The 26465-nt window shown below is 39.4% G+C and overlaps 4 protein-coding genes across 5 annotated transcripts; 3 read left to right on the top strand and 1 right to left on the bottom strand.

Annotated features, from left to right (window-relative positions):
- Positions 1 to 5448: 5448 nt before the first annotated feature.
- LOC103998824 (plastocyanin-like) lies at positions 5449 to 6158 on the top strand. The gene has a single exon (XM_009420417.3). The coding sequence runs from the start codon at positions 5508 to 5510 to the stop codon at positions 6015 to 6017; it is 510 nt and encodes a 169-aa protein (XP_009418692.2). The 5' UTR covers positions 5449 to 5507; the 3' UTR covers positions 6018 to 6158.
- Positions 6159 to 6693: 535 nt separating this feature from the next.
- On the bottom strand, positions 6694 to 15173 carry LOC103998823 (probable protein phosphatase 2C 60). 2 transcript variants are annotated; one of them, XM_009420415.3, is made up of 6 exons: positions 14790 to 15173; positions 14104 to 14521; positions 13338 to 13705; positions 11512 to 11667; positions 10264 to 10500; positions 6694 to 7208 (listed from the first exon to the last, which is right to left on the bottom strand). In XM_009420415.3, the coding sequence occupies exons 2-6, from the start codon at positions 14420 to 14422 to the stop codon at positions 6939 to 6941; spliced, it is 1350 nt and encodes a 449-aa protein (XP_009418690.2). In that variant the 5' UTR covers positions 14423 to 14521; positions 14790 to 15173; the 3' UTR covers positions 6694 to 6938. The 2 variants fall into 2 exon arrangements, with proteins under 2 accessions (XP_009418690.2, XP_009418691.2); XM_009420416.3 differs by lacking the exon at positions 11512 to 11667 and having other exon boundaries at positions 14790 to 15167.
- Positions 15174 to 21156: 5983 nt separating this feature from the next.
- Positions 21157 to 22374, top strand: LOC103998822 (expansin-A11). Its single transcript, XM_009420414.3, has 3 exons — positions 21157 to 21348; positions 21418 to 21739; positions 21818 to 22374. Exons 1-3 carry the CDS (start codon positions 21204 to 21206, stop codon positions 22125 to 22127), a joined length of 777 nt encoding a protein of 258 aa, XP_009418689.2. The 5' UTR covers positions 21157 to 21203; the 3' UTR covers positions 22128 to 22374.
- Positions 22375 to 24520: 2146 nt separating this feature from the next.
- On the top strand, positions 24521 to 26153 carry LOC135622131 (protein FD-like). The gene is made up of 3 exons (XM_065123776.1): positions 24521 to 25109; positions 25201 to 25278; positions 25366 to 26153. The coding sequence occupies exons 1-3, from the start codon at positions 24633 to 24635 to the stop codon at positions 25441 to 25443; spliced, it is 633 nt and encodes a 210-aa protein (XP_064979848.1). The 5' UTR covers positions 24521 to 24632; the 3' UTR covers positions 25444 to 26153.
- Positions 26154 to 26465: the final 312 nt, after the last annotated feature.

Here is a 26465-nt window from a genome sequence, read left to right as displayed (position 1 = left end):
ATGAAGGAAATGACTATCCTTACAATGCGACAGTCTCTCAAATGCCTCATGCTGCTTGAACTGGGTGGATGCTTGTTGGAGCTTTAACGAGTACCGCCTCGCAAACTTTTGAAGTTTTGGGTCCTTCCTCCACAAAATTTGCTCATTGACTCTTCTTTCACTTAGTTGTCACTTCCAAGTAGGTTCGCATCACTTCCACTTTCGATTGCCATTTTGTTAGGAAATGAAGCGGACAATCTACTCTCAGTAGCACTGATCACCGTTGGTGAGAATTTGATAACTATTGTCTTCCATTATCTTTGAAGAGTCTTTGAACCTGTGCAGAGCTCCTCTGTTGGATAGATAAGAGAATTAGGGTACTCGGTTTCGCCCATTCTCTTAAGAGTTGAGAAGGTAAAGGTTACTTGACTTTGCTTGCCTTCTCGAGGTTGTACTCCATGCATCGAGCTAATTACTAGCCTTCGCCTACTCTTTGCTCACACTTCTGAAGCACTTGAAGTGTTTGCACTCCTTGCATCGAGTTAGCAACTGTGATTCACCTTCTCAATGTCATCAAACTTCTGGAATGCGAGAAGTTTTCACCCCAACTTGGAGTAAGTCTCTAATAGTTTTGGTCGCCTTTAGGATTGTACCGTCTTCTCCATTAACCTAGTCGCCTACTCCATTGAGTAGCAAAGGTATAGCACCACGTACTGCCTGCTTCGTTCCTTGGTTGTACACTCTTGCATGACCCGAAGTCATTCGCTTTCGGCTATCTTGATGAGAAGCTCGTTGACACCGGTCTTACGAAGTTTCTTAGCCTCTGCCCTTCAGCCTTATCTCGGTACTTGGAGTTTGCCTTTGCATGCTCCACCTCCTTGGCCCCTTTCACGACCAAGCGCTCTCCCTCCATGAGAGCAAGGGATCAATGACTTTCGCGAAAGTCCCGCCTCTACGGTACCATGGCGCTGTCATGCCCGTGGCCTTACTATCCGTTGCCTCGCATCTGCATCCCTTTTATTCACAATCAGTAAATATGTCTTTGTGACACTCCTCTAAGTCTACCTCCATTCTAACTTATGGTTGATTTTGGATAGTTAAGTCCCTTTGGACTCGTCGTCGCTTCCTCGCCCCTTTTGACCCCCTGTTTTAACACCTTTGTGTTCTCCAAGCAACTCCCTTTGTTCGATGGAAAGACAGACTATAACTCTCATGCATGGCCTCTGCCATCATGTTGTAGAGTTTGCACCGATTCTATTCTTCTTAGCTTCCTTGGTAGCAACGTTCGCTTACTCGACCTTGTCCTCTGACTTGTCGGGCTCTCTTAAGCAAATATGAACTTTGGAATAGTCCAACTTTCCAGCTGTTCGATTATACCTCTATATGATCAAGTCCCTCCCATGGGACTAATTGGTACTTGTATTCGAACTTTTCTCTTGGTGGAACATAGCCCTTATATGCTAATGACCAAGGCTTTCATCCGATGCAAAATTTGATGCACGGATGGAAGACCCGCCTCTATGGTACCATGGCCTTCACTCCTTCAATCCATAGCCCTTCTTGTCGTCGTGTTATTCACTGAAGTGGAGCTTCAAGTAGCTCTCGATTATACCTCCGTATGATAAAGTCCCTCATGGGACTCACTGGTATTTGCATTCGAACTTTTCCCTTGGCGGAACATAGCCCTCATATGTTGATGACCAAGGCTTTCATCCGATACAAAATTCGATGCACGCACGGAAGACCCGCCTCTGTGGTACCATGACCTTCACTCCTTGAATTCATAGCCCTTATTGTCGTTGTGTTGTTCACTGAAGTGGAACTTCCAGTAGCTCTCGATCATACCTCCATATGATAAAGTCTCTCACGGGATTAAGTTTTGTGTATCGCATTGCCATGAACTATTCCACCACGATCCGCTGCACTATGTCACCTCCTGGTGACATCTCCATTGCATTCTGATCCTTATGGGATGAACTCGAATTGTGATCCCTCCATGTGTGGCCTCTGCCAATACATTACAAGGTCTCTTCCACCTTCGATTTTGTTCGCTCCTTTAGCAATCGACCTTCATCCACCCACTCTTGATTCATACCTAGATGAAGCACTACTCTAGGACAGTCTGTCACATAGTAGCTCCCGAATTCCACCGACTTCATTGTAATTAGGACACCATTGTCTAGATCCTGAGCCTTTGCCCCTACCAGCACAATCTCTGATGCGCATCGCTTCCTTCATGACAACTTAAATGATAACACTGTGGCATATTCTTCAAGAGTACCCACCTCTACGTCCTCTTGCCCCGTGCCAAGGCCTTCTGAACCCAACTTCGTCTCCGCAAGTTGAGTCGCCTTAATTCCTCCATCAAATGCTTCTCCGAGATAAGGTGCATGTGCTCAGAAGCTCCCTTCATCTTTGAGCACCATATAAGATGAGTACACTCTGTCAGAATGAAGGACCCATGGAACAACATGATCCTGCTCTTGCCTCTACAAGAGTTCATGTCCTTGACCTCTATCTAAGGAAAGCTATACGCCTCCACTCCACGTTCTATCTTCTATACTGGCTCACATTATATGGCTTGGGTACTTCACCAAGTTACACCCAAGTTGCTCTGCTCCTCGTTTTTGCATTGAGTTGATGGTGGCTCTCGAGCCCACCATTCTATGGGTCAGCCCTCCCTTGAGTCTAATCTCCATATCGACTCCAAGTGTGCCTTCATTTACGTTGCTTTGGGTCGCTCGCTCACTTGATCTCGCAATGCATCCACCAATGCATTCTCTCAAGTGAGATCATGTGACAACTCCTTGCCGCTCGCTCAGTCCATTGAGCTTCGTAGAGTTATTGTTTTTTTTTTTAAGTACTCATCCTCAACATGTGTGGTCTGTTGTACATGATTCTCCCTCTGGAGAGACGGGACTTATCCCTCCTAGATATCTATCTCGTTGGAGCAACATCTCTCTTCGTTTTGGAGACTACCATCCCCTTGGACTACTCCGATTTACTGAACAAACTACGCATTGTTTTGTCTCCTATAAATACATTTGCTAGATTGCGACTCTACATCAATACAGCCCCCACTGCACCACTCAAGGCCTAGCAACATGCTGAACTCGCTGCACACTTCAGCCTCCTACAGACATATCCTTCATATGTTGAAGAGAAAGTTTCGATGCTCCATGACGCCGAGTTTCGGTCGCCTTGGGATAGCCATGAACATTCCATCGTCCGAATATAAGCCCATGCATGAGTACCAAATTCTTTGAGTTAGCAATTCCCCTCACCTCTATGAGCTTTACACAACTCTTTCGGTCGCTGAGCAACTTATTCCACCTTGCATGGTCTCATCATTTACCAAGCGTCTCGCTTGCCTTGAGCACCATCAAGTGTAGTTGTCAAGGTCGAGTTGTAGCTTGAACTTAGCAATCCCAACCTTTGTGCGCTCTGCATTCTTCCCAGCTTGCTTGTCCTCATGGTGCCTCTTGCGCGAAGGGTTGGTCATTCCTCTGAATGCCACTCTCAGATACTCGTCCTCTGAGCAACTCCTTTTCCCTACATCTCCATGCCTGTTTTCCCCCAAATGGTCGCGCGTGCTAGCTGCCCTCAATGTAGCCCCGCTAGGTCCCCCACGTTTGCATGTCAAGTGTTTCTATGAGTGCTTGTCCCGCTCTGATACCATCTGTCACGGACTTAGTTGATTTTGCCTTAAGTCGTGCGGCACCCTTGCGTGTCCGTCCGCAAAGGTCAGTCTCCTCGAAACCTCCCATAGTCTCTTAGGATCTATAAAAGAGAAAACAAGTTAGAGAGAATGCCTCACTCGAGATCCACAAGCAAACATTTCCGAAAACACTTCATAGACAATGCAAATTATAAACAGACTTTACAAGCTCTGAATAGTTGCACAACAAATGGTCAAAATGGTCCATTATAGACCAAAAATCTCTCATAAGTGTCCACATGACATAACCTTTATTTATAAGCCTAAAGCGGCCATCAAACCCAACTAAAATGGGACTATTAAGCCTTTGGTCATCCCTCTACATGTTGTGCAAAGCATGAACATACCAAAAGACACGGACATACATAAGCATTACATTAAACATCTTGTTTTGAAGTTTGTCTGTGACAGTACATTCTGACCACCTGAGATACCGACGACCATTAAGTAGTCGCTTACGGTGACATTTAATGATAGGTATAAAAGTCACCCCTTAGAACAATACCAGAGAGTCGGACCTTGAACATTCGAATACTCTCAATTGTCCCTTTACTGACTTAGCCATTGAAGGGGCCAAATCAAAAAATCCCCCTCACAACTTTGGCCTATGTGTAGGAGCGTACCACTCAGAAAAAAGGAATGAGCCCTAGCTCCACCCTGGGTGGATCAGGCAGACGACATCTCAACCCAACTCCGAGCTAATTCTCTTCAACCAAGAAGCCACATTGACAATCTTGCACACTCAGAGCGGACCAAGTCGTACTGACGACTTGGCCACGACGTAAAATTACATAATATTTTTAAGGAGGGTCAATATCATAAGAATGTTAGCCACCGAGCAACCCTAGTGAGCACCCCAAAGAAGAGATGCAAGCTGCCCGCTCAACTTTAGGTTTCAAGGGGCAATCGTCTCTCCCTCCGCAGACGAATGGAAACACCTTGATTCAGATCCCGAACTACTACTAGAGGTTGTTCAATGATCCCGAGCTCTTTCCCTCCGGGGTAAGCACAAGATAAATTTAGTCATAGGTGACTTGCAAGCCAATCACGTGAATGATGACACATGTGACACAATACGCACTCTTTTTGTTTATTATTATTTATTAATATTTTATCATTTTATCTTATATGTTGTATATATTGTGATATTCATAGATCTGTGAAATAGAGATCGGATCGTGATAAGATCACGATAATGAAATTGATTCACCTTTAAACACATATTCTAAATCATTTTGATCATAGGTTACTTGAAAAACGATATTAACAATCTTGTGTACTCGGAGAGGATCAAACCATGCTGAAGACTCAACCACTAATTGTATTATATGTGGATGTAGACAAAGAGATAATTGTATGACAAGTGATAAATAAACACCACTAATTTTCTTTCCATTTTTCTTCTCGCAATATCCCCTGACAAGTGATCACTTGGTTGCCAATCACCACACTCTGCCTTCGTTGTTCCCCTACCTTGTTTGGTGGATCTGCAACTCACAGAAAAAAAAATCTCCAGCCTCTAAGAATTGTCTTCATATAATCTCTCTTATCATTTCTCTTGTACTCATCATTGCTATCCACACATCACCCCATCTTTGGCAAGTCATGAAGTATCTTCTCAGCCAGTCCTTCCACTTAGATAACTCCTCCCTTCTTAGCCACCCATTATCCAATCCTTCGTCTCTCTCTCTCTCTCTCTCTTGATTCTTGCGTAGTTGCCTGTGACTATATATATAATATATATACTTTCCATCCTCCCATTTAATTGTTGAAGCCACAGAAACTGGTGAGGAGAAGCTCAGAAGCAGTAATGGCCAGCTTGACCAGCGCAGCAGTCACCATCCCCACCTTCACCGGGCTGAGGGCCGGCACAGCCGCCGCGAGGCGCGGCGCCAGCGTCGTCGCCGCGCACAGCAAGGCTCCTGCCGCGGCCATGGTGGCCCGGGCGTCCCTGAGGGAGGTGGGCGCGGCCGCGGCCGCGGTCGCCGCGAGCGCGGTGCTGGCGGGCAACGCGCTCGCCTTCGACGTGCTTCTGGGAGGCAGCGACGGCTCGCTGGCCTTCGTGCCCAACGAGTTCTCGGTGCCCTCGGGGGAGACGATCGTGTTCAAGAACAACGCCGGGTTCCCCCACAACGTGGTGTTCGACGAGGATGAGATCCCCGCGGGTGTCAACGTCGGCTCCATCTCCATGCCCGAGGAGGACCTACTGAATGCCCCAGGCGAGACCTACCAGGTGACCTTGAAGGAGAAGGGCACCTACACCTTCTACTGCGCTCCTCACCAGGGAGCTGGCATGGTGGGGAAGGTGACTGTTAACTAAGCTCACTGTGCTTGGTGTGCCACTCCCGAGTCTTGCTTATATTAAGAGTTAGTGTTCTTAATGTATTCATTGAGTTCCTCTTGATGAAAGAGAGTTGGTCGTCTTCTTCATGTGGAATATAAATCTTTCTTCTTTCCTCTATCATAAGAAATCCTGCACTCTAATTGCCAAGATGTATAAGAAAATGTTTGTGCTGAAGTTTTACCTACTTGTTGAAGAACAAGATGAGATAGTGCGAGTTCCTAAAGCTTCAAGTTTCCACAAATGACCAAAAGGATAGGACATTAATGTTGGCCACATTGCACAAATGATTTGTACTTCTAATCAAAATGAGATTGCAACAAATTAACTGCACGTTAATTGTATGATTAAGTTGATAGCATAAGGTACTTCAATTAAAAGTCACTGATGAGCCCAGTAAGGGGCACGAATGGCAATGGCTGTCATATGAAAGGAAGAAGATTAGGATACATCAGTGTTGATTACTAACCCAAAATTTTGGGTTAGAATAAGTTTTGGAGCTCAATCCCATCCATTTGAGCAGCAACAGGTCACCTCAATGGATTTAAGCACTTGTTACTCAACATTCTGCTGGCAATCATCAACTAGAAACATATCAAGTGGTTTAAATGAATTATCGAGCTGATTACCAAGAAGAACAGGTCAAAGAAAAATATTAGAGTAGTGAAAACTGTTGCCTTGGTGGTCCTTCATTGTTGATTCTGAAACATTACTTCCTCCCAAGTTTATAAGCATAATACACAGATGAACTATTCTTGCATGAGAATTGGCACAATATAATAGGTTAAAACAGATGTATCTGTCCTTGAGCCTATTTCGACTGATGCTGGTGAGGGCAAGATCATGGAGGTTGGTCTGATTTAATTTCACACACATAATTAATGAACTGAGAGGAATATATCAGGAGGCACCGAGTTGGGTTGGCATGGTGCAGGGTGCAAGAGAGTTGGCTGGCACATTGACTCCACCCCCTCTCAATGACAGGGAGGGGCCCTTCAATGAGCTGGCTCTGCTAACAAGATTGGAGTCCAGGAACACAACAATAACAGTTATGTCATCATGGAAATGCCGCCGTACTCCACGATCGATCTTCTTGAGATCAGAGTATCTCATCTCTCGTTTCTTGGCTGCTTCTTGAAGTGCAGCTTTGACAAGCCTTCGAGCACTTCCCTGCAGGATTCGTGCAAATGGACAATCAAACCCCACTGTTTGCGAAATCAATCCAATGTATAGTAACTGGAAGGCAAGTCAATAAAATTTGCACCAACAGACAATTTAATATTTGTAAGATCTGTGTTGATTTCTGTAGGCCACATTACCAATATGCTTACCCTCCAGTCCCAAGTTCAGATGTCCATGTGTTGGACATCCGTCTAACAAATCAGACATTCTTTAGACTTTTCAAATAGGGATTCTTAAAAGCCAACCGAGATAATGAGATTAGATGTTTTAGCTTTTTCTACTATAGCCTTATTATGAGTAATTTTCACATCCTCATAATATCAAAATCGAACACTTCATCTCAAATAATAAAACCGAATTAGCATATCCATGACATTTAAGATTGTTTTGCATGACGATGAAGTAATATATCAGATATTACCTGGCCAAGGTGGCAGTGAATGTGCCTGTAATTTCAACGGTGCCATTCCAGTTGTGATGTCTATTAAAAAGATTTGAGTGAAACATTTTTATCATTTTGGTCATTTCCAACCTATTAGCTGCAAACATTTCATAGAATTGCATGCATCTTAGGTAGGCATGGTTCTCAGTTCTATGCATTACTAAGGAATACCGAGTGTTCGGTGCAGCCACCACTAACTGGGCTTTCTCTAATTTGAGGAAGAAATGGTCCTCAAAAGATTAATATATGGACTTAAAAGGATTTTATTGCTACAAAATATATTTTAAAGTAGCCAAGAAGAACAATTAGGAGGTTCTACAGACTCATTTATAGGCTACTAATGCCTAATTTTTAATTACAATAGGCTAAAAATTACTAATGATTTTATACCCTTTTAAAATAGCTAAAATCTTCATAAAGAGTAACCAAATTGCCTTCTTTTGTAGCAAAAGGACACCTCAGGACTCTAAGAAGTCCATCCAGTGAGTCAGAATCCATGACTTGAAATCTTGTGTTGATATTAACTGACATGGCATTTAAGACAACATGCAAGACCATATGGTTTTGCTTAATTCTCAACCTTACAACCATAAATTGGTAATAGAATTGGCTAGAATCAAGCAAACTTGACAGGTATTGACAAATTTTAGGCCATTTGACAAGTCAAAAGAATAAAAAAAATAGAAGGGAGTGTAGTCAAGGAAAGCGCCACCAAACAAATGTTTTAGGTGAAAAATATGTCGGATGAGATTGTGAACAATTAATGATGAAGAACCATCTTGCTTTAAAAAGGATTTCAGAAAAGTTTATTCTAGGCAAGGAAATCAACAAAAATCATCAATTAGTTGGTCTAAAAATTCTAAGAGTTGTGTTGAAAATTTAAAAAAAAAATCTTTTGATCTTTTTAGGAACTCCTTTTATAATAAGTGCACTCATTTAGTATTTGGGTATCGAGAAATCACATTTTGGATTTCTAAAAAATATATTAATTCCCTAGGAGATTACTCTTGGGAATTATCATCTTCATTAATTATGTCAAGGCTCTTAAACCTTTATAAATAGTAAAGCTTGTCAATGGATCAAGCATTTTTTAGATTTGAATAAAAAGAATTGTATCTTCTCTAGTCTCTTACTCATCTCTCTTATCTCACACTTCTCTTTCTTTCTCTTTCCCTCTCTCTCTCTCTACTTCCCTATTCTGTTCTACATCAATCAACCTTTGGTAAGTGGATCTAATACACTATAACCAGACTAACATTTTAGGTGAAAAAAATATATTAGATAAGGTTTTAAACCCTTAATCTTTAATAAGTGGGTCTAGTGATAGCAATGCAAGAAAGGAAAGCACCATCACACCAATGTTTTAGGTAAAAAATATGTCTGATGAGATTGTAAATCATCAACCTTTGGTAAGTGAATCTGATATATCATAACCAGACTAATAATTTAGATGAAAAAAATATATCAAATAAGGTTTTGAACCCTTAACCTTTGATAAGTGGGTCTAGTACCATCATTAGACCCACTTATCAAAGGTTGAGGGTTCAAAAACTCATCTGATATATTTTTACACCTAAAACATTAGTCTGGTGGTAGTGTACCATACCCACTTACCAAAAGTTAAGGATTTGAAATCTCATCCGACATATTTTTACACCTAAAACATTAATTTGATGATAGTGCACTAAATCCACTTACAAAGGGTTGAGGGTTCGAAACCTCATATGATATGTTTAAACCTAAAACATTAGTCTGATGGTGGTGTAGCTGATCCACTTGTTAAAAATTGAGGGTTTGAAACCACATCCAACATATTTTACACCTAAAACATTGGTTTGGTAAACCTTAAAAACCTTGACAAATCATGTTAGGGTCTTCGGATCAAATCCTTCGTTACTTATCCTTTGCTTAGAAAAAGGAAAGACAAACAAAAGACCGAAAACACAACTAACAAAGATGCTACTACTATTGTGTTTTTATTTATTGCGACTATCGTATTTGTCATTTGCTATTGTTATAGTATTTAATGTTCATTACCAATGAAATTGAGAGAAAAGTTTATAAAGAGAGGAGAAAGGGGAGGAAAGATAACCATTAAGGATCAAAATCTAGAAGGAAAAAGTAATGGGATGTCCTGTTAGTCTTAAATTCAATAGGCATTTTCTTTGATCAAAGTTTGTGTTTGCATTACCTAACACTTCCCTCGTGGTCCATCATTATCCTCTACCAGCAAACCTACAAATTTTGAGCATTCTTTATGAAACACAAACTGTTTATTCAATATATTCCTTATTATGATGATATTATTTTCTCATAAATAATTCTGTATTATTTTATTGTTATTTATATACAATTCTAAGAAACAGACATTGCACAAAATTTAAAAATTTTCTCATATAATAATTTTATAATTTTTTTATCATTTTATCTGAGTTAATTGAATGCTTATTGTAACTAGCATTTTTCTTTTTTGTTTATGAGGTTTTTGATGAAAAGAACGAGCATTCTGTTCAGGTTGGAATTGAGTAAGATATAGATTCCAAGATCAAATAAAAAATATTTTGTGAAACTACAACCAGGGAAAATAGATATAGAACTCACATTGGGAGGGTTGTTTTGAACAATATCAACAGCTTCTTGATTACTAAGATGCTCCCAAAGTCCATCAGATGCAAATATAAGAAATTGATCTTGGGGCTGTAGTGGTTGCACAGTAATTGATGGTTCTGAACTCAATATAGGTTTCTTGAAAGGTTCACGAAGTCTGAATTTCACATGTAATGGTTCACGGTTAAACTCTGTCCTTTTTAAGTATACATCACCAATTGACCTGGAGATCTGCAAAAGGTGATCTTGATCAGAATGAAGCAACAAAAAGAAAAAAGAAAGTAAAGCAGATAAATTGAGAATTCATACACGAAAGTTGAACACAGATTACAGAAGAAAACAATTGACAGAGTGTGCATAATAGCCAAGTGTTTTATCAAAAATATGACATTGAGGCTTCGGTTCCTAGTTTAGTGGTGAGGCAAATGATATTGTTTACCACATAAAGATTGGATCTTCTCCTAATGAGAGGTACTCTTCTTTGAGGGAAAATAGTTAGAAAGGGAGGAGAAATAACTAATATCGCTATTATTAAGCAAATAAGAAATTACATGTCTCAACCATGCCTCTTGGACTAAATTGCTTATCATATAGGAGAAAAGCTAATCCCCCATAAAATCAAACTAAAAGATATATTTGATAAGAACTCCCAAATATGACTTCCAAAAGCTAAACAAATTGCCTAATCTTACCATACTAGGACACTTAGACATCAGGATTGGACTCTAATGGTTCACCAAAAATAACTGTTGCAATAATCTATATATATATGTACAAAAATTACTAAGAAAATAAAATATAGACCTACTCCAACTTGGAGTGGATAGAAGGCTTGGATAGAACACTCCTCTGACTTGACTAGGATTGAGTTGTACAGTCCCTTCAAGAGTCAGATAGACCTCATATAAAACACGATTAGACTGCTTTGAACTGAATGTTGCTGGACTGACATGCAGTAGGCTGATCTAGGGAAAAATAGGCCCTCGCTGGGCTCAAGGCAGATATAAGTGGTCTAACGTTAGACCATACTGTAATAATTCCCTCAGATCCGCCTTACACTGGCAACCGAATGGAACTGTAGTATGGCATGTTCAAGATTGCATCCGTCCTATCCTCTTCACATGCAAGGGAAAAATAAAGAAGATGATGCAAATCAGGGCTATCAAGTTGACGAAGAAAATCATCTCAATATGTTTCTGTTGAGATGGATTAGGAAGGATTTATCATCACAAAAGGCTTCACCTGCTGCCCTTGATTATCATCAATTGTCAAAACCCAAAGTATTGATCCAGTAACTGAAATGACATCTGGTTGTGCCAGACCTTGAAGGGCAATTAGATCTTCATGCAACCCACCCTTTTGTGTGCTGTATTTTGCTCTCAAAAAGACAACCAAACCCTGAAGAAGGTCAAATAGGTTGATCAGCTACTAACTGGTGTTTCAACGTCAGTTTCTAATAAGATGATACTTTCAGCATGCTGATAATGCTTTTGTGGATTGACTTAGAGACCTCCAGGTTAGAGTAGTTCATGGGCCCAATTGATACGAGTCAATCCGGATAGGTTTATTTGATAGATTACAGATATTTTAAGATATTCTAGTACAGAATACTAAATAAAATACTTTCGAATAAATTAGGAATTGACTTATGATTTGCGGCAGAGTAGCCCTGACCATATGCTATTTTCAGTCCTAAGAAGACTATAGCATTCTAGCTGACAGGTTTGGGAGGCTGCTTTTCTTCTGGAGAAGCACTTGTCAAAGGCAGCACTAACATATAAATTAAACAAATATAATTATTTACAAAACACAAGAACCAGAGAAGACTTAGGGCCAACCATTTTATAGACATATTTATCGGTTTTTTCTCTTGTACTGAATCCTAACCTACTGAAAGCTAAAACCTTGGACTAAGTAGGCTTTCTGAGTCCAAGCAGGTTTTAGTTACTTATCAGACTTTTTCATCTCAACCATTAACCAACAGAAAAGCTTTCTTAAAGTGACAATGCATAACATGATCTAGGTAGAGGCAAACTTGACTTAGGTAATGTAGTTCAGCTAAGACTGATGCCATCAGTGGTTAGAAAATCATTATCTAAAAAAAACTGGTAAAATAAGTGTAACTGGGAATACTTTTGATGATTTAACTACATGCGAGTGAATCCATGCAAATGAAACAGATCCGAAATAGGTTACAAAAGAAAGGCATCCCATAGCAATATATCATATTCTCATGGCTGTCATAAGTCAAAGGATGCATAAAATAGCATCAGTGAAACAACTTCTTGGAATAATAGGGTAGTTGGAGTGTGTTTATTTATAAACAATCTATTCAACTCTCTATTGGGTTTGTACCGAATTTAATGTCACAAAAAGGATATATAAGAAAGACACAAATTATAACTGCTCAATGAGAATTTTAGAAAGGTTACTCTCTTTGTATAATTTTAAACTCAAAGATCATCAAAGCAATTGTAGTCATAGAAATTGTCGGTTAGGAAGTGCATATCATACTTAATAGCGTTTTTATTTAATATTTCAATAGTTTGATAATTGTCATGCCAATTTTTCCACGTTTGCATGATAGCTAATATCCCAGGGAGTTCAGTTTGAGGATAAGAAATGACGTGTGTTCATGACTATCATATAACAATCCAAGTTTCCACTTAGTCCCTTCTCATGGTTCCATATCTTGGGCCAAACATGAAACCTACCTTGCTTCGCATGTTTCGGTATTTAAAATCTAAAACAAACTAAATGGCTACAAGGAGTAGCCAAATATAAAGTTGCAACTGTTGTTTTCAACAATATATGGCTTCATAGAATGCAAGCAAGTAGTGCACTTGAAATGGTCAATTGTTCCTACTGAAGCTAATGAGTCATCTTTGAGAAAATTGTTTCCTCTTGTGGTAAATTTTATATATATATATATATATATATATATATATATATGCCTGTGAGAAGTATAGTGCAGCATCAGACGTAGGTAATGAGTAACATTTATGAAAATTGTTGACGTATGCATGAAAATTAAATCCAAAAGTTGACTACATATATATTATGTGCACCTGGATTAGGCCCTTCACACGCCAAACATTGTGCTTCAAAACAACAATTTGTCTATCATCCGGATGCATTGACTGCAACTCTTGTCGCACAGGCTCGATTCCTACATTGTGCTCTGCTGACAATTGCACAGCCAAAACTTCCCCAGTTGCTTTGACAACTCTGCCTAAAACAGCACGGGAGTCTCCGAGATTAGCTATATATAGCATACCACCACAGATTACCCCAACCAGACAGCATGAGCCAACGGCTGCAATCTGAGGTTTTACAGGCCATTGTTCGGTCACCAGGGAGATGAAACCCTCCTCTGTCGCTTGGTATGCCTTCCGTATTACATCAGCTGACATGGACTGCTGCTCTGTTGCAAATCCTGACAAACAAGCACTTCTATCAGATAGGTCCTAGTAATTACAATCCTCAAATTTTAGACAGAAGATCAGCATCATTGTATCCATCCTAGACAGAAGATCAACCTAGTCTGAACCGAGTTTCTTAACAAAGAAAATACAACATTTGTAGAGCTACAAAATAGTTGAGGTTGTTTGTGAATTGAGGAACTAATGATCCATTCAATTGCTAGAAAAAAAAAAGCATCATACAAGGTTTTCAATGGAAACTTTGGATTAAAAGTTTCCATATTATGATGGCAGTATAAATAATCTTCCAAACAAATTACATGTTTTTCTATCTAACAAATTCTGAAGTGCTAATCAATTAAATAACAAGTGGTGTTTAAAAATTACTGAGTCAGGCAAGTTTGGAACATACTCTTCAGATGCGGGAAGAGATGATCATTGACATAACATGAAGTTTCTGGACCACCATGCCCATCATAAACCCCCACAAAAGTACCATACGGCCCAAATTCAACTGAGCTCAGAGGTCCTGTCTCAAGTTGGCTCTGATCCTCAAGCAAGTTATTGGCTTGTACCATGGCCATGGAGAACTCACCGTACACATGCTGTCCACTGTCCTTGTACCAGAGAAGCCCATCCTTCCGACCGATCACGTCAGAGCCTGCATGGGCATATTGGTTTGATGATGGCTGCCAGCAGGCCTTCAATAGGTTCATCAATTTTGCTAACATCCCTCATCTCATCTAAGCCCACGTTTGAGTTGTCAACATGTGTCGTAATTCAATCTGCTATCCCAAAATGAAAAACCCCAACCTTTTCCTTCGCCTACTCTGGAGGATTGAAAATAAGGAATATAAAGCGCATTAGTTGCAAGACAATGAAAAGGATAAAGGAGTAGGTAAAGCAGCCAAAGACACTGATTCTTGAAAGATGATCAAACGATTAACTTCTTCTCAATTGAGACAAGAAAATTCACAACGAACAAGACGCAGGTTTCAAGATCACCTTTTTGTCCACTCCATTTTTCTTATCTCAAATTAGATGATCGCTAAGAAGTCAAACCACATAATAGATAATAAGAATCCAAAACAAGAATACCTTCTATGCAAATCCAACGCCCGATGGCAAAACACAGGACCATCTCTTTCTCGGCACCAGATGGCATCAGCTCGCGAAAGCAGAGACCCCACTTCCCTCGCAAGCGCAACACGATCTGCTGGCTGGTCGTCAACAGCTAGTCTCCCCGTCAATTCCAACCGGAACTCGACCAAATCGCCCAAAACAAAACCCTCCCCAAATCCGACGCCTCAGGGATGAATAGCCGTAAAAAGCCAACCTTTCGGATCGGGATCGCCTCAGATCAGGGGGACGCGTTGCTTGCTTCAAGGATCGAAGAACCCTGAAGCGGATTGCTCCTGGTTTCTACCGGCGGATTGGGGCGATGGTTCTCCTCTGGCTTTCAAGCTTCGGCAGACGAACAAGACCACGACATAAAAAGACCAAAAGGAGGGGGCATTTAGGGAAAGAAACAGGCACATTTCGGGAACACTGGGCAAAATGGGAAACGGAAACGTCCTTTCCTTTCTTGCACGTTTTACCGGATGGCTCCTTTTTTGGCATGTTTGTGCAAACCATATGTAATGAGAAGGTTAAGTGGTGTTAGATTAAGTAATGGAATAATATCAAGTTGATTAATTAGTATTGTTTTATTTGTATTAATCACATAATTCATGTGATTAGTGGGATAGCTAATTATTTTTCTGAGATAATGAAGTCAGATTGGACCACCGACCCAGTAGGAGCAGCCCACGTGTGTAATGCCAACTTCACGTTGGATCACACGTGCATTGACACGTGTATATTAATAATTTAGTCAACTCCAAATGATTGAGACTTTAAGATTTTATTGTTGTTGTATATTAATAATTTATTTATATGAGATGGTTCCAGAAAATTATAATTCCTTGAATGGATTAAGGATGATATTAGGGGTCAAAACCAGCTTAATTTAGATTCTTTGTCATCACTAAAAATATCGAATGAAATAAAAAATAAATCAATATCATTTTATTTTGGTAAGAAAATAGGTAGCTTAGTTGATAATGACTTTAATTATTGGGAGCATTTTATTTCTGTCATTTATCTTTGTAATAAAAACCTCTATAATTTTTACCTTCACATTGTATTTTTTGTAAATCTTCATCATATATATATATATATATATATATATATATATATATATATATATATATATATATATATATATATATATATATATATATATATATATATATTATGTTCAATTTGCTTATTGCAAGGCAATGCTTTTTTAACAATGTAAATGAAGCCCTTATATTTCCAAAACTATTTGATGGTCGACACAAATTTAAAAGCTATATATATTATTATATTGGGCTTTATTAATAATATTTGTAGAGTGTTTGCAAAATAAACTTATATTTTATATTATTTTTAATTTTTTGTGAGCCAATAATCTCAATGAGGCACTTAGCTTTGTTAAGGAATTGATATATGAAACTATGAAAGCACTGTTATGTATATTTGTGATGTGAGAATTATCCTTTAAAATATATAAATAACGCTATTTCTTAGTATTATCATATTCTCTTTTTATTGCTATATAAAATAAGACTTTGGATAGAATCTCCAACTCATATTTGGATAAGGGTAAGAAAGTCGAGTTTGATTCACTCCTTTTTCGTGTTTTTTTGTCATAATTTATCTTCTAAAATATTAAAATTTTAAGTTACTTTTTTTTATATCCGTTATTCTTTTTAATATCGAATGCTCGGACTATCATGTCATGAATACTCGTTATTGATACGATCTATTTCCTCTGAATAAAATTTAAAATATAAGAAAAAAGTCACACTAAAATTAAATATAAAAAAAATTAAATTAATTTTTATTATATGTTCAATATCCAAACCTAAATTGAACCTATTTCAAGGCATTGCTTATGGTTCTAAAATATTATCAAGTATTATGATAGTCGAGATCAATATAAAAGCCATACATATTTGATAATAAAAAAGATAGGAATCTAAATTTATCTAACAAAAAAAAATGTCAACAACACATTTATCCGATAATAAGAGAAAACAAAATATTTCGAAATAGAAAGGGGTTATGAAAAGAATGATATGAATAAAATTACTACATTATATATTGTATATTCCCTTAATGTATCTTCATGTGATGTGTTCTTATTCTTTCTAAATTACTACATTGTATATTGTGATAGACTTTTGGATCATGATCATCATACGACCAAATCAACTAAGGTAATCGATACATTATTTAAGAGATCGATCAATGTTGTAGAATGAGCGTGAATTCACTTCTTAATGCTCATGTTGAAAATGTGAATATAATAGACAAAAATTAAGAGAGAATTAGGAAAGAAGCAAACCACATTTCTCCACTTGCTCTATATAATAAGACACAGGAGAGAGATATCTCCTATCTGGATAAGGATAAGAAAGCCGATTGGAGGCCAATTCAACCATCATTATTTTCTATGCCTTAATTCAGATTCTAAAAGATCATGAAAAGCTTGAATTGAGTTGGTCATTTAGTGTTCCATAAATGTTTCAGATAAGAAGGCAACCTTTTTGGTGTTATAAAGCTATTCTAGAACATAAAGTAGCAATTGACTTGTATAAATGAGACTATCATGATTCTAAAAATATACAAGAGAGAATAACTTGTGATTTTGAAAGATAATAAGTATATTGTTGATAGATTACATATCTGATGTCGGATATTATGATACGATTAACTAATTAATTTGACGAGTTTAAATCATTGCTCCAAAATATTAGTAGCCTAGTTTATCTATGATCTAACTCCCATTTGTATGATCTAACTTAGCCAAATGAGATAATCAATTAATTAATTTGATGAGAAATATTTAAGCTCAAATTAATAATTTAATTTTCTTACATTCAAATGGTTAGTTCGATGGTATGTTTTCTTATCCGTTTCCATGGATTGAGGATTCGAATTCTCATTATGGTTACGATGTAAAGAGAAGACGAATGACATAAAGAGATCTTTACTCGTATAAGAAATCTCTTCAGAGAGAAGTGTTCTCCCGCAGAATGACATGAAGAAGGCTTGACACCATACTTTGAGCTTACAAATGTAGGCTTTTATCTCCAAAAAATACACTAACGTAAGCACTTCTCTTCCATCTTTGCTTTACACCGTTTGTGGCAGCATTTTGAACTTTGTTGGCTGTTCACTGCTGCATTTTGAATCCACACAACAATATGTTCTTCTCCATCTGAATCATCTTCCCTTATTTTGAGCAGTGAGATAATATTTCACTGACTCACTTCACCTTCCATCGCAGAATTAGACCTGCATACAAACACCTCCCATCACATGAATCTTCTCTCGTTGTTCACGCTTCGATTTTATCGGATAATTGATTCACTAATTTTGCTAAGTCCGAGTTTCATTCCAATCATCCCTCACTTTCGATATGTGACTATATCGGAGTATTATAATCTTCTCCAATTAAGAATTTAATGTAACATAATATAAAATTAAAGTATAGCATAGTACACGTGAAGTGTAACCTAACGATAACTTCGTATTATGACTTGCTCTCAAGTCTCATTCATGGATCGAATAATATGATTCGATCTGATAGAATAATTAACTCATTAACTATGTTGAGTTGGATCTAAAGTCCAAATTAATAGTGTTAGACCTAACTAGACTTTAAAGAACGTATTCATATCTTCTCTCGCTTTCGATAGGATACTAAATCTGCGCATTACAGCTACTGACTGCAGTGGGTGGGGAAGGAGATTGGTGTTGTGTCAGCATCGGTTCAGATAGGCCCGGAGTTGGTGTATCTTCTGAGTTCATTCCCCCCGGAGTTGGCGGAATGAAGCTGCTGTCTGGAGTAGGTGTTCTTCGTGGTTGACTGAGATCTAACATTTAATAGCTCAAGTAGGCGCCGACATCGACGACCAGCACTTACCGGTATGAGCACAAACCGCTCGAACTCCTCCTGTTTGAGTTCCTTTGTAGACATTAGTTTTCTTGGTTCCTTCTGACTTTTGACACGTAACAGTACTGGACATGTTCTCCTCTTTGGAAAGAAAGCTCATCACAATTGGGTCAAACTCAGTGCCATCTCTCTCTCTCTCTCTCTCTCTCTCTCTAATCTGAGAAATAGTCTGCCTTGCTTGGAAAGCACCTGCAGATGCAAAAGCTATGGTGATCACATGGGATTGCACGTTGACTTACCATTCAGAACTAGTCAACTACACAAACTTGGAGCACTTCCCTAGAACACATACAAGATGAGTATAGTTTAGTTATATCAACTTCTACATGCTACTATTACATATATGTGTATAAAATTTCCAATTCCATCTATGTGATTGATCAACATGCTACTATTACACATTGGTATAAACAAGCCAAGACTAAGTCCATGTTGAAATTAATTGCTTAACACAATGAAGAAAGGTTATTATAGGCGACTTCAAATAAGTGGAATACTATGGCTTATGGTTGCTAATGGTTTTGCACCAAATGTGTTACCCATAGCGGACTATACGTAGTAAATTTTGTATTATTAGTCTAACGATAATCAATTTACAATTAAGAAATTTTGATAATCATCTTTTCCTATTTTAAGTCATTTAGATTACCAAAAAATAATTTAATCGTTTCACCAAGACTTAACTTATTCTTTCTGGCTCACTAAATTATATAATTATTTATCTTTTAAATGCTTGTATCATAACATACTTATGAGGAGGTGAATAAAGACAAAATAGCTTACCAAAGTGACACGAAACTAAATTAATATTTTTATTTAAATATATTTGATTGCTTTAGGAATTTTTTACATGTGTAATAAGTTGTCTCATGTCAATATCTACTCGACAAAAAGAAGAAAATAAAAGAAATCATATTTGATCGTTAAAGATGAGAGATCTTAATAGAAGATTTTAAGTGTTCATCCTTACGAGAATGAAATTCTATCGATTAAGAATATAGAGAAATTTTATTTTTAAAATCAAGTCAAAATTATTATTTGATTTGATATTATCATGATTTTCTTATTTCCTTATTTTTCTTCTTATTCTTCTTTTTGAATGCTAAAAAAATCATAAAAAAACAATTCAATAAATCGAATTACATGAGAAGTCTAAAAATATATAAACAAATATTTAATATATTAATTTTGTTCTCACATTATGTACGAGTGGTGTGAGACCATTAATTATGTCTTGTAGTATAATTAATTCTATTGAGATGTATGGAGGTGCAACAATTTGAATTTTCTTATTTTGTATTAATTTATCATTGTTATTTTCTTATCTCTATTCCTCTCTCATTCAAAAAACTATTACTCGTCCTACGTCTCAAAGCCGTACGTTGTATTACCGATTCACATCCTTTACCATCACAGTCCTTCCATACGTACGACGACATGCATCTCCGAATCTACGAAGGTATACAAGTCAATCACCGACAAGATCAAGTTGGTACGACCCCCCAAAAAATGACTTTGGTTCACAGGAAGTGTCTCCGCAAACACCAATCAGTGTGTAACCAAAACACAATCCAACCTCTCTCTCTCTCTCTCTCTCTCTCTCTCTTTAATTGGCATGTTCAATCATTCATGTGAAAAGCTTCTCTTGTCCACGAGCTTCTCCTCTTGTGAAAAGCGATCTGAAATTTATGAAGCTCGTGTCGGGGAGTAAAGGCCAAAGGGAGCGAGAAAAGTTTCTGATCCTCCCTCTTATTCCTGACATCTCTCAAGTTCAGTGTCCAGTGAATCTTTCACCTTCTCTCCAGCTCATATATCTCAGATCTCGGCACCGACAAGTAGTTCTCCAAGAAATAGACACTACAATAAGACAGTCCATTGGCAAACATAGGAGTTAACTATACCGATCTCCACTGTGCCATTATCATGCAGTATCATAGCTAGACATGTTCAGATCAGCCATTAATCTTTCTACTGTCTAACAGTTTATCCTTTTCCCTTTCCTTCTTCAGGTGCTAAGCTCACTTCTTCTTTGTTTCTCTTCACCTACCTCTGCTCTGCAAGTGGCAGGCAGATCAAAAACCTAATCCGAAGCGAATATATATTTGGAGAGAATCCATGCCAACCAACACAGCGGTCATAAACCATGTGCTTGCTCTCAGTTTGGAGCATGTGACCATGTGATGCCTCTCACTTAACAACTCCACCTTTCTGATGAATCTTAGCAGCCAAAGAGATCACATGAAACCTAATCGATTGCCCACATAAACAAATGACAGCCCATTGAGAAAGATAGCATGGGACTGATGCGATCTGTAGTCGATGGCAGGAAGACGACTAATGGACGCCCGCAAGTCATGGATGTGGCTGCAGGAGTCACATGCCATTTGCCTTCTCCTCCTATATAGACAGCCTCTAAATGATGTTAGCATCCATCCCCATACCAGGAAGTGTTCACTTCGAGGTGGATGGAGATGGGCGTCAACTTTGGCCTCTTCGCTCTGCTAATCCTGAGCTGCTGCTCGTTCACCACGATCGAAGGCCTTGCACGATCAGGGTGGACCAAGGGCTCCGCCACGTTTTACGGTGGCAGTGATGCGTCGGGAACAATGGGTAATTAGGAGGACGGATCTTGCTGCGGCCATGTGATTTCGAGGTCTCAGTGGATTGTTTGGTGTGCAGGTGGAGCTTGTGGCTACGGCGACCTGTACTCGGCGGGGTACGGCACCAGGACCGCCGCCCTGAGCACGGCGCTGTTCAACGACGGCGCGGCGTGCGGGCAATGCTACAAGATCGTCTGCGACTTCAAGACGGATCCGCGGTGGTGCGTTAGGGGCGTGTCGGTGACCGTCACCGCCACCAACTTCTGCCCCCCCAACAACGCGCTCCCCAACGACAACGGCGGGTGGTGCAACACCCCTCGCCAGCACTTCGACATGGCCCAGCCGGCGTGGGAGAAGATCGGCATCTACCGCGGCGGGATCGTGCCGGTGCTGTTCCAGAGGTAGTTCTCCCCTCTTACTTCTCTCACGAATCCATGAGCATGCTCGACCTGGACCAACCATGTCTCCTTGCCACGCAGGGTTCCATGCAAGAAGCATGGAGGGGTGAGGTTCACCATCAACGGGCGGGACTACTTCGAGCTGGTGCTCGTCACCAACGTCGCAGCAGCCGGATCGATCCAGTCCATGTCCATCAAGGGATCCAATACGGGGTGGCAGCCGATGTCGAGGAACTGGGGAGCCAACTGGCAGTCCACCGCCTACCTGAATGGACAGTCCATCTCCTTCAAGGTGACAACCAGCGACGGCCAGACGTTGGTCTTCCCTGACATCGTCTCTTCCAACTGGGGTTTTGGCCAGACCTTCTCCAGCCGCCTGCAGTTCAAGTAGAATCAGCTCTCGTGATGCATGCGATTGATGGAGAGTTAGGGTTGGCTGAGGCTTGCTGAATGTGGTTGCTAGGGTTTGCCCGCCATTCTGCCAGGGGATGAGATGAAGCTTATATCATCTCAATTACGTACATGGGCATGAAGGTTTTTAAGCATGCCTGTATCCTTCATTTATGATACATGAGATGGATGTGCACAAGTGCATAGTAATCGACATGTGTGTTCTTTGTCTGTGTTTGAAGACAGTATATTGTCTCGTGTAAACGACTCCATGTTTTGCTGAACAGATTAAGTGATACTTATCGATGAGATCGGGTAGTAAAGGTGATCAGCAATCAATCGGTAGCTACTGATATTAATAATGATAATGCTAATGGTAATGATAATGATTATAGTATTGATATTGGCAATAGCAATGATATTGGTATTGACACTAGTAATAGCTTTTTTAATTATAATATTAATTTAAATCGATTTGTATTAATAGGTTGAACTGATTTAAGAATTGAAGGAAAATTAAGAGGTAAAGTACCCTTAATTTTTTTAGAAACTTTTAATTTTTTTAATCTTAAAAAAAAAAGAAAAAAGAATGTGCTCGGAATATGTGATAATTAGAAAAGATGAAATGATTATAATAAATAGTATGAGGCGAGTCAGAAGAAAATATAATTATAAATAAATATTTTAAATATAATTAAATATATAGCTTTTATATACCTATAATTGACGTCATATAATTAGTATTTACGATAAAAATATGCTTTTATCAAACACACACAAATGATATCTGTTGAACTACTCATCTCCAACACCACATTGGTGACATGCTTAGATAAGAACCAAAGTTAGCTTCGAGATTTGATATCTTGATAATCAAAATCTACGTTAACACTATTATTTCTCTAATTAATACAGTAAAAAGGTACAATCAATAATTATATATGTTTTGGTTTTCTCCTCCTCCTTTTTGTAAGTACAAATTATCGTACTGGTACACAAGATTGGGTGGAGAAAGCAAATGTTCAACCATGTGGAAGATTAAGATTTGCCCAAGAATTGGGAACTCCAATTCATATGGGAACTTGATCTTTTCAGGACCATGATTCAATCGAGCCATGTGAATATTGGAACTTGAATATTAATATTAATGCACTATGTTCCTTCTAATCGAATTACTTGAATGCATTGCATGTTTTTTTTCTGTTTTTTATGTCATAATTAACGAATTCTTGTTTAAAACTCAAACAACAATCACAGGAGAATAACTGGAATAAAAGAATTATGTTATTATGCATAATATCTAAATTTTTTTAAAGTGATCATAGCAAGAATCTACTTATGATTTAACTTAAGATGATAACACTGTTTAAATGATTGAGAACAATTTGTATGTTGTTCTTATATTTTTCTTTTTTTTTCTTCTCTTGTTTTTCTGTCCAAAACTATTGCTATCCATTTTTCTTAGTTATAGGTTAAAAGAAGAAAGGATTATGGGTAATTTTTTCTATTTTAATATAATTTTAAAAATGGATTCGGATTCATATCGGGTTTGTGACCCGACAAACATGATTTGTTGTTCGGAAGAGTCCTCGCCGACGTCCCGACTAAGATAGCGATGGAGTTAACGACTACAAGACGTGGAGCGTCGTCGTGTGGTGTGAGATTAAGGGCGAGCGTGACATGAATCGTGCTTTTTGCCTTTGCCTTTTGTGGCCCCCGCAATTTGGCGTCCATCTCTTTCCACCGTCATGCGAGCTTTTGGGACGGGAGAATGTGCATCCACAGCGGATAATAGCGTACGACTGTCATTTCTTTCTTCCTTCCTTTCTCTCTCTCCATCTATCTCTCTATCTCTATCTTTATACGTCCTTCGTAGCAGTAGCAGCAGCAGCTGACACCATCTTTCGGTTGGGTGTCGGAGTGTCTCTGCGGGCAAATGCTTTGTCGAAGACGCTACTGAAAGAAGGTGAAGGACAGCAGCACGCACCACCCGGTGAGCTACTACATGATAGATCTCACTCCAGCTGACAACCAATAATCCAGTAACCAAAGCCTTAACCGGGTTGATATTCGATAGCTGTGCTCATGGATACAGTTGATTATGATACAAAATGAAAGTATGTGCAGTGATGAAACAGGCAACCGAAGTGAAGGCTGACACACAAATCATCAATTTTGAGACTGAGAGCATAACCATGGCTGCCATGCTTTCCGTCTCCACCAGACTCCATAGCTCCGCCAGCTGTCTTGGCCAATAGGAAGATAAGTTGGCCTACCCACAAAGTTGAATCTATCTGGGGAAGTCAAAGAACTGATCTATGTGACACAAAATCTAAATATTAGATATGGATTCCGATTTGGCATAGTTAGTATACATGACATTTAAGCACTAAAAAGAATTCCATTCCCTCCTCCACAGTTCCCCTTAAAGCACAAAACGACTCAGTCATTCAGATCCCATATTCTGGCTAGGGGAGGTCATCATCTCCTCTTCCTCTCCTCCTCCATGACTCCCTACTCCTCCATGCTCTCCAAGAACACCAGGATCATGGAGGAGGTGTGGAAGGACATAAGCTTGAGTTCTCTGCAGCAAGACATGCCTTCCATTCCTTCCCTTCCACCAAACCACCTCGAGCGCCTGTGCGGTGTCAGCTCGTCGACCACCACCTCCTTTAGAAGCATCATTCTCCAAGACTTCCTTACCGAGCACTTCAAGGCGACCAGTGACCGCAGTCCTCCTCCTTCTACCGCTCTTGGTCTCAACTCCAACCTCGGCGGTGGCAGCAATGGTCTCTCCTCCTCCTCCGCCTCCAGTGTCTTCTCGGATGGCGTCGGTGACGGCGTCGTAGCTTGCTGCAGCAAGAAGCACCAGATGGAGCATGAGTTGAACGAAGAGTCCGGCGATCGGAGCGACGTCGACCGAAGGAAGAAGCGGATGATCAAGAACCGTGAGTCGGCAGCTCGGTCGAGAGCCAGGAAACAGGCATCGGCTCCTCTCTCTCTCTCTCTCTCTCTAACTTTTTCCCTCAAGTGATTATGAGTTCTCACTCTCTTCACTGTGCTTCATGGAAAAGGCTTACACAACTGAGTTGGAGCAGGAGGTGGATCACTTAGTGAACGAGAACAGGACGCTGAAGCGACAGTTTGAGGAGGTAATTCCGAGTTCAGTAGCACTTTAACAGTCCCTTCTTCTCCCCTTTGATGAGATCAAAAGGCTTAAGTCGTCGTTCTTTGCGCAGCTAAAGAAAGCCGCGCAGGATCACCTCTTCGTGCCTGCAAAGCACACCCTCCAAAGAACCCTAACAGCTCCATTTTAAGGGAGAGAAGAACAGGGAGTTCTCTTTACAGCCGATATACACTTCTATGTACAGATATAGCTACTGTGATAGTAGTACATATACGTAGAACGCCTCTCTCTCTCTCTCTCTATACATACATATATATATGTATGTATGTATGTATGTATGTATATATACTTAGGGTATCTCTTTATATTGTATACAGTGCTTATGCTTGTATATCTATCTGTCTGCTCTTTGGAGAGCAACAAGAACTCTTGTAAATTTGATGCTACTTAAAAGAAGCTGTCTCATTTTATTTCTCTCGACATCACCGTACTCACTACACTTCTTTTCTCTTTTACTAGAAATAGATATCATAAGAAGGTGCAAGGAAAAAGAGGAGAGGCCGATAGTGCATGACAGGTGTGCTAAGCGCGTGAACTTATTATACTGTTCTTCCTCTCTTATCAGTGGCAAGTCTGGGAAGTAAAGGATGATTGACCCCGAGAAACGAGGTTGCATTTTTCTCATTACAGCCACATATGTATTATTGGTAGTCCCTACTCGGCACTCATGAAGATCACTTGTCAGCACACAGGCATTCATTCATGTGCTGCCAATCTTTACCTTGATTCCAGGTCCACAGACAGACTGTGAGACGAGACAAATATGACAATACAATTGTCATAGCATGGCCACATGAAACCAAGACATCAAGTTGGTAAAGAGAGTGCCAGCCAACAAGCATTATGATGGCTTGAAAAACTCTCCATAAAGCAGATAATTGCTTTTAGGTGAATCATTGTGACTGGTTCCGTTAATTCACAGTCAGCTTGTATATATATAAAGAATCTTGCTGTCCTCTCCCTGTCATTGAACTAGCCAATCCTGATTCAAGCAGACCACCATTTCTTTCATCTGCCATGACCTCTTTGTGCTTGGATGGCGTTTAGGATTCTCCATGCACAGTATGCATGGGCCTCGCTTGTTTGAGGTGACAGATTAGGTACCTCCTATGGTGCAGCAGCTCAGATTGGATGGGTGAGTGGAATACGCTG

The sequence above is a fragment of the Musa acuminata genome, chromosome BXJ2-9 (assembly GCF_036884655.1).
Source record: "Musa acuminata AAA Group cultivar baxijiao chromosome BXJ2-9, Cavendish_Baxijiao_AAA, whole genome shotgun sequence".
Lineage (NCBI taxonomy): Eukaryota > Viridiplantae > Streptophyta > Magnoliopsida > Zingiberales > Musaceae > Musa > Musa acuminata.
This window is presented reverse-complemented; position numbering and strand designations above follow the sequence as displayed.

Excerpts from the sequence above, each read along its gene's own strand:
- LOC103998824 (XM_009420417.3), top strand. The coding sequence starts at position 5,508 with ATGGCCAGCTTGACCAGCGCAGCAGTCACCATCCCCACCTTCACCGGG.
- LOC103998823 (XM_009420415.3), bottom strand. The coding sequence starts at position 14,422 with ATGTTAGCAAAATTGATGAACCTATTGAAGGCCTGCTGGCAGCCATCA. Across the intron at positions 13,706-14,103 it reads TCTCTTCCCGCATCTGAAGA|GATTTGCAACAGAGCAGCAG; the intron begins GTATGTTCCAAA and ends CTTGTTTGTCAG. Across the intron at positions 10,501-11,511 it reads ATGATAATCAAGGGCAGCAG|ATCTCCAGGTCAATTGGTGA; the intron begins GTGAAGCCTTTT and ends CACCTTTTGCAG.
- LOC103998822 (XM_009420414.3), top strand. The coding sequence starts at position 21,204 with ATGGAGATGGGCGTCAACTTTGGCCTCTTCGCTCTGCTAATCCTGAGC. Across the intron at positions 21,349-21,417 it reads TGATGCGTCGGGAACAATGG|GTGGAGCTTGTGGCTACGGC; the intron begins GTAATTAGGAGG and ends TTTGGTGTGCAG. Across the intron at positions 21,740-21,817 it reads GTGCCGGTGCTGTTCCAGAG|GGTTCCATGCAAGAAGCATG; the intron begins GTAGTTCTCCCC and ends CTTGCCACGCAG.
- LOC135622131 (XM_065123776.1), top strand. The coding sequence starts at position 24,633 with ATGACTCCCTACTCCTCCATGCTCTCCAAGAACACCAGGATCATGGAG. Across the intron at positions 25,110-25,200 it reads GGTCGAGAGCCAGGAAACAG|GCTTACACAACTGAGTTGGA; the intron begins GCATCGGCTCCT and ends TTCATGGAAAAG. Across the intron at positions 25,279-25,365 it reads TGAAGCGACAGTTTGAGGAG|CTAAAGAAAGCCGCGCAGGA; the intron begins GTAATTCCGAGT and ends TTCTTTGCGCAG.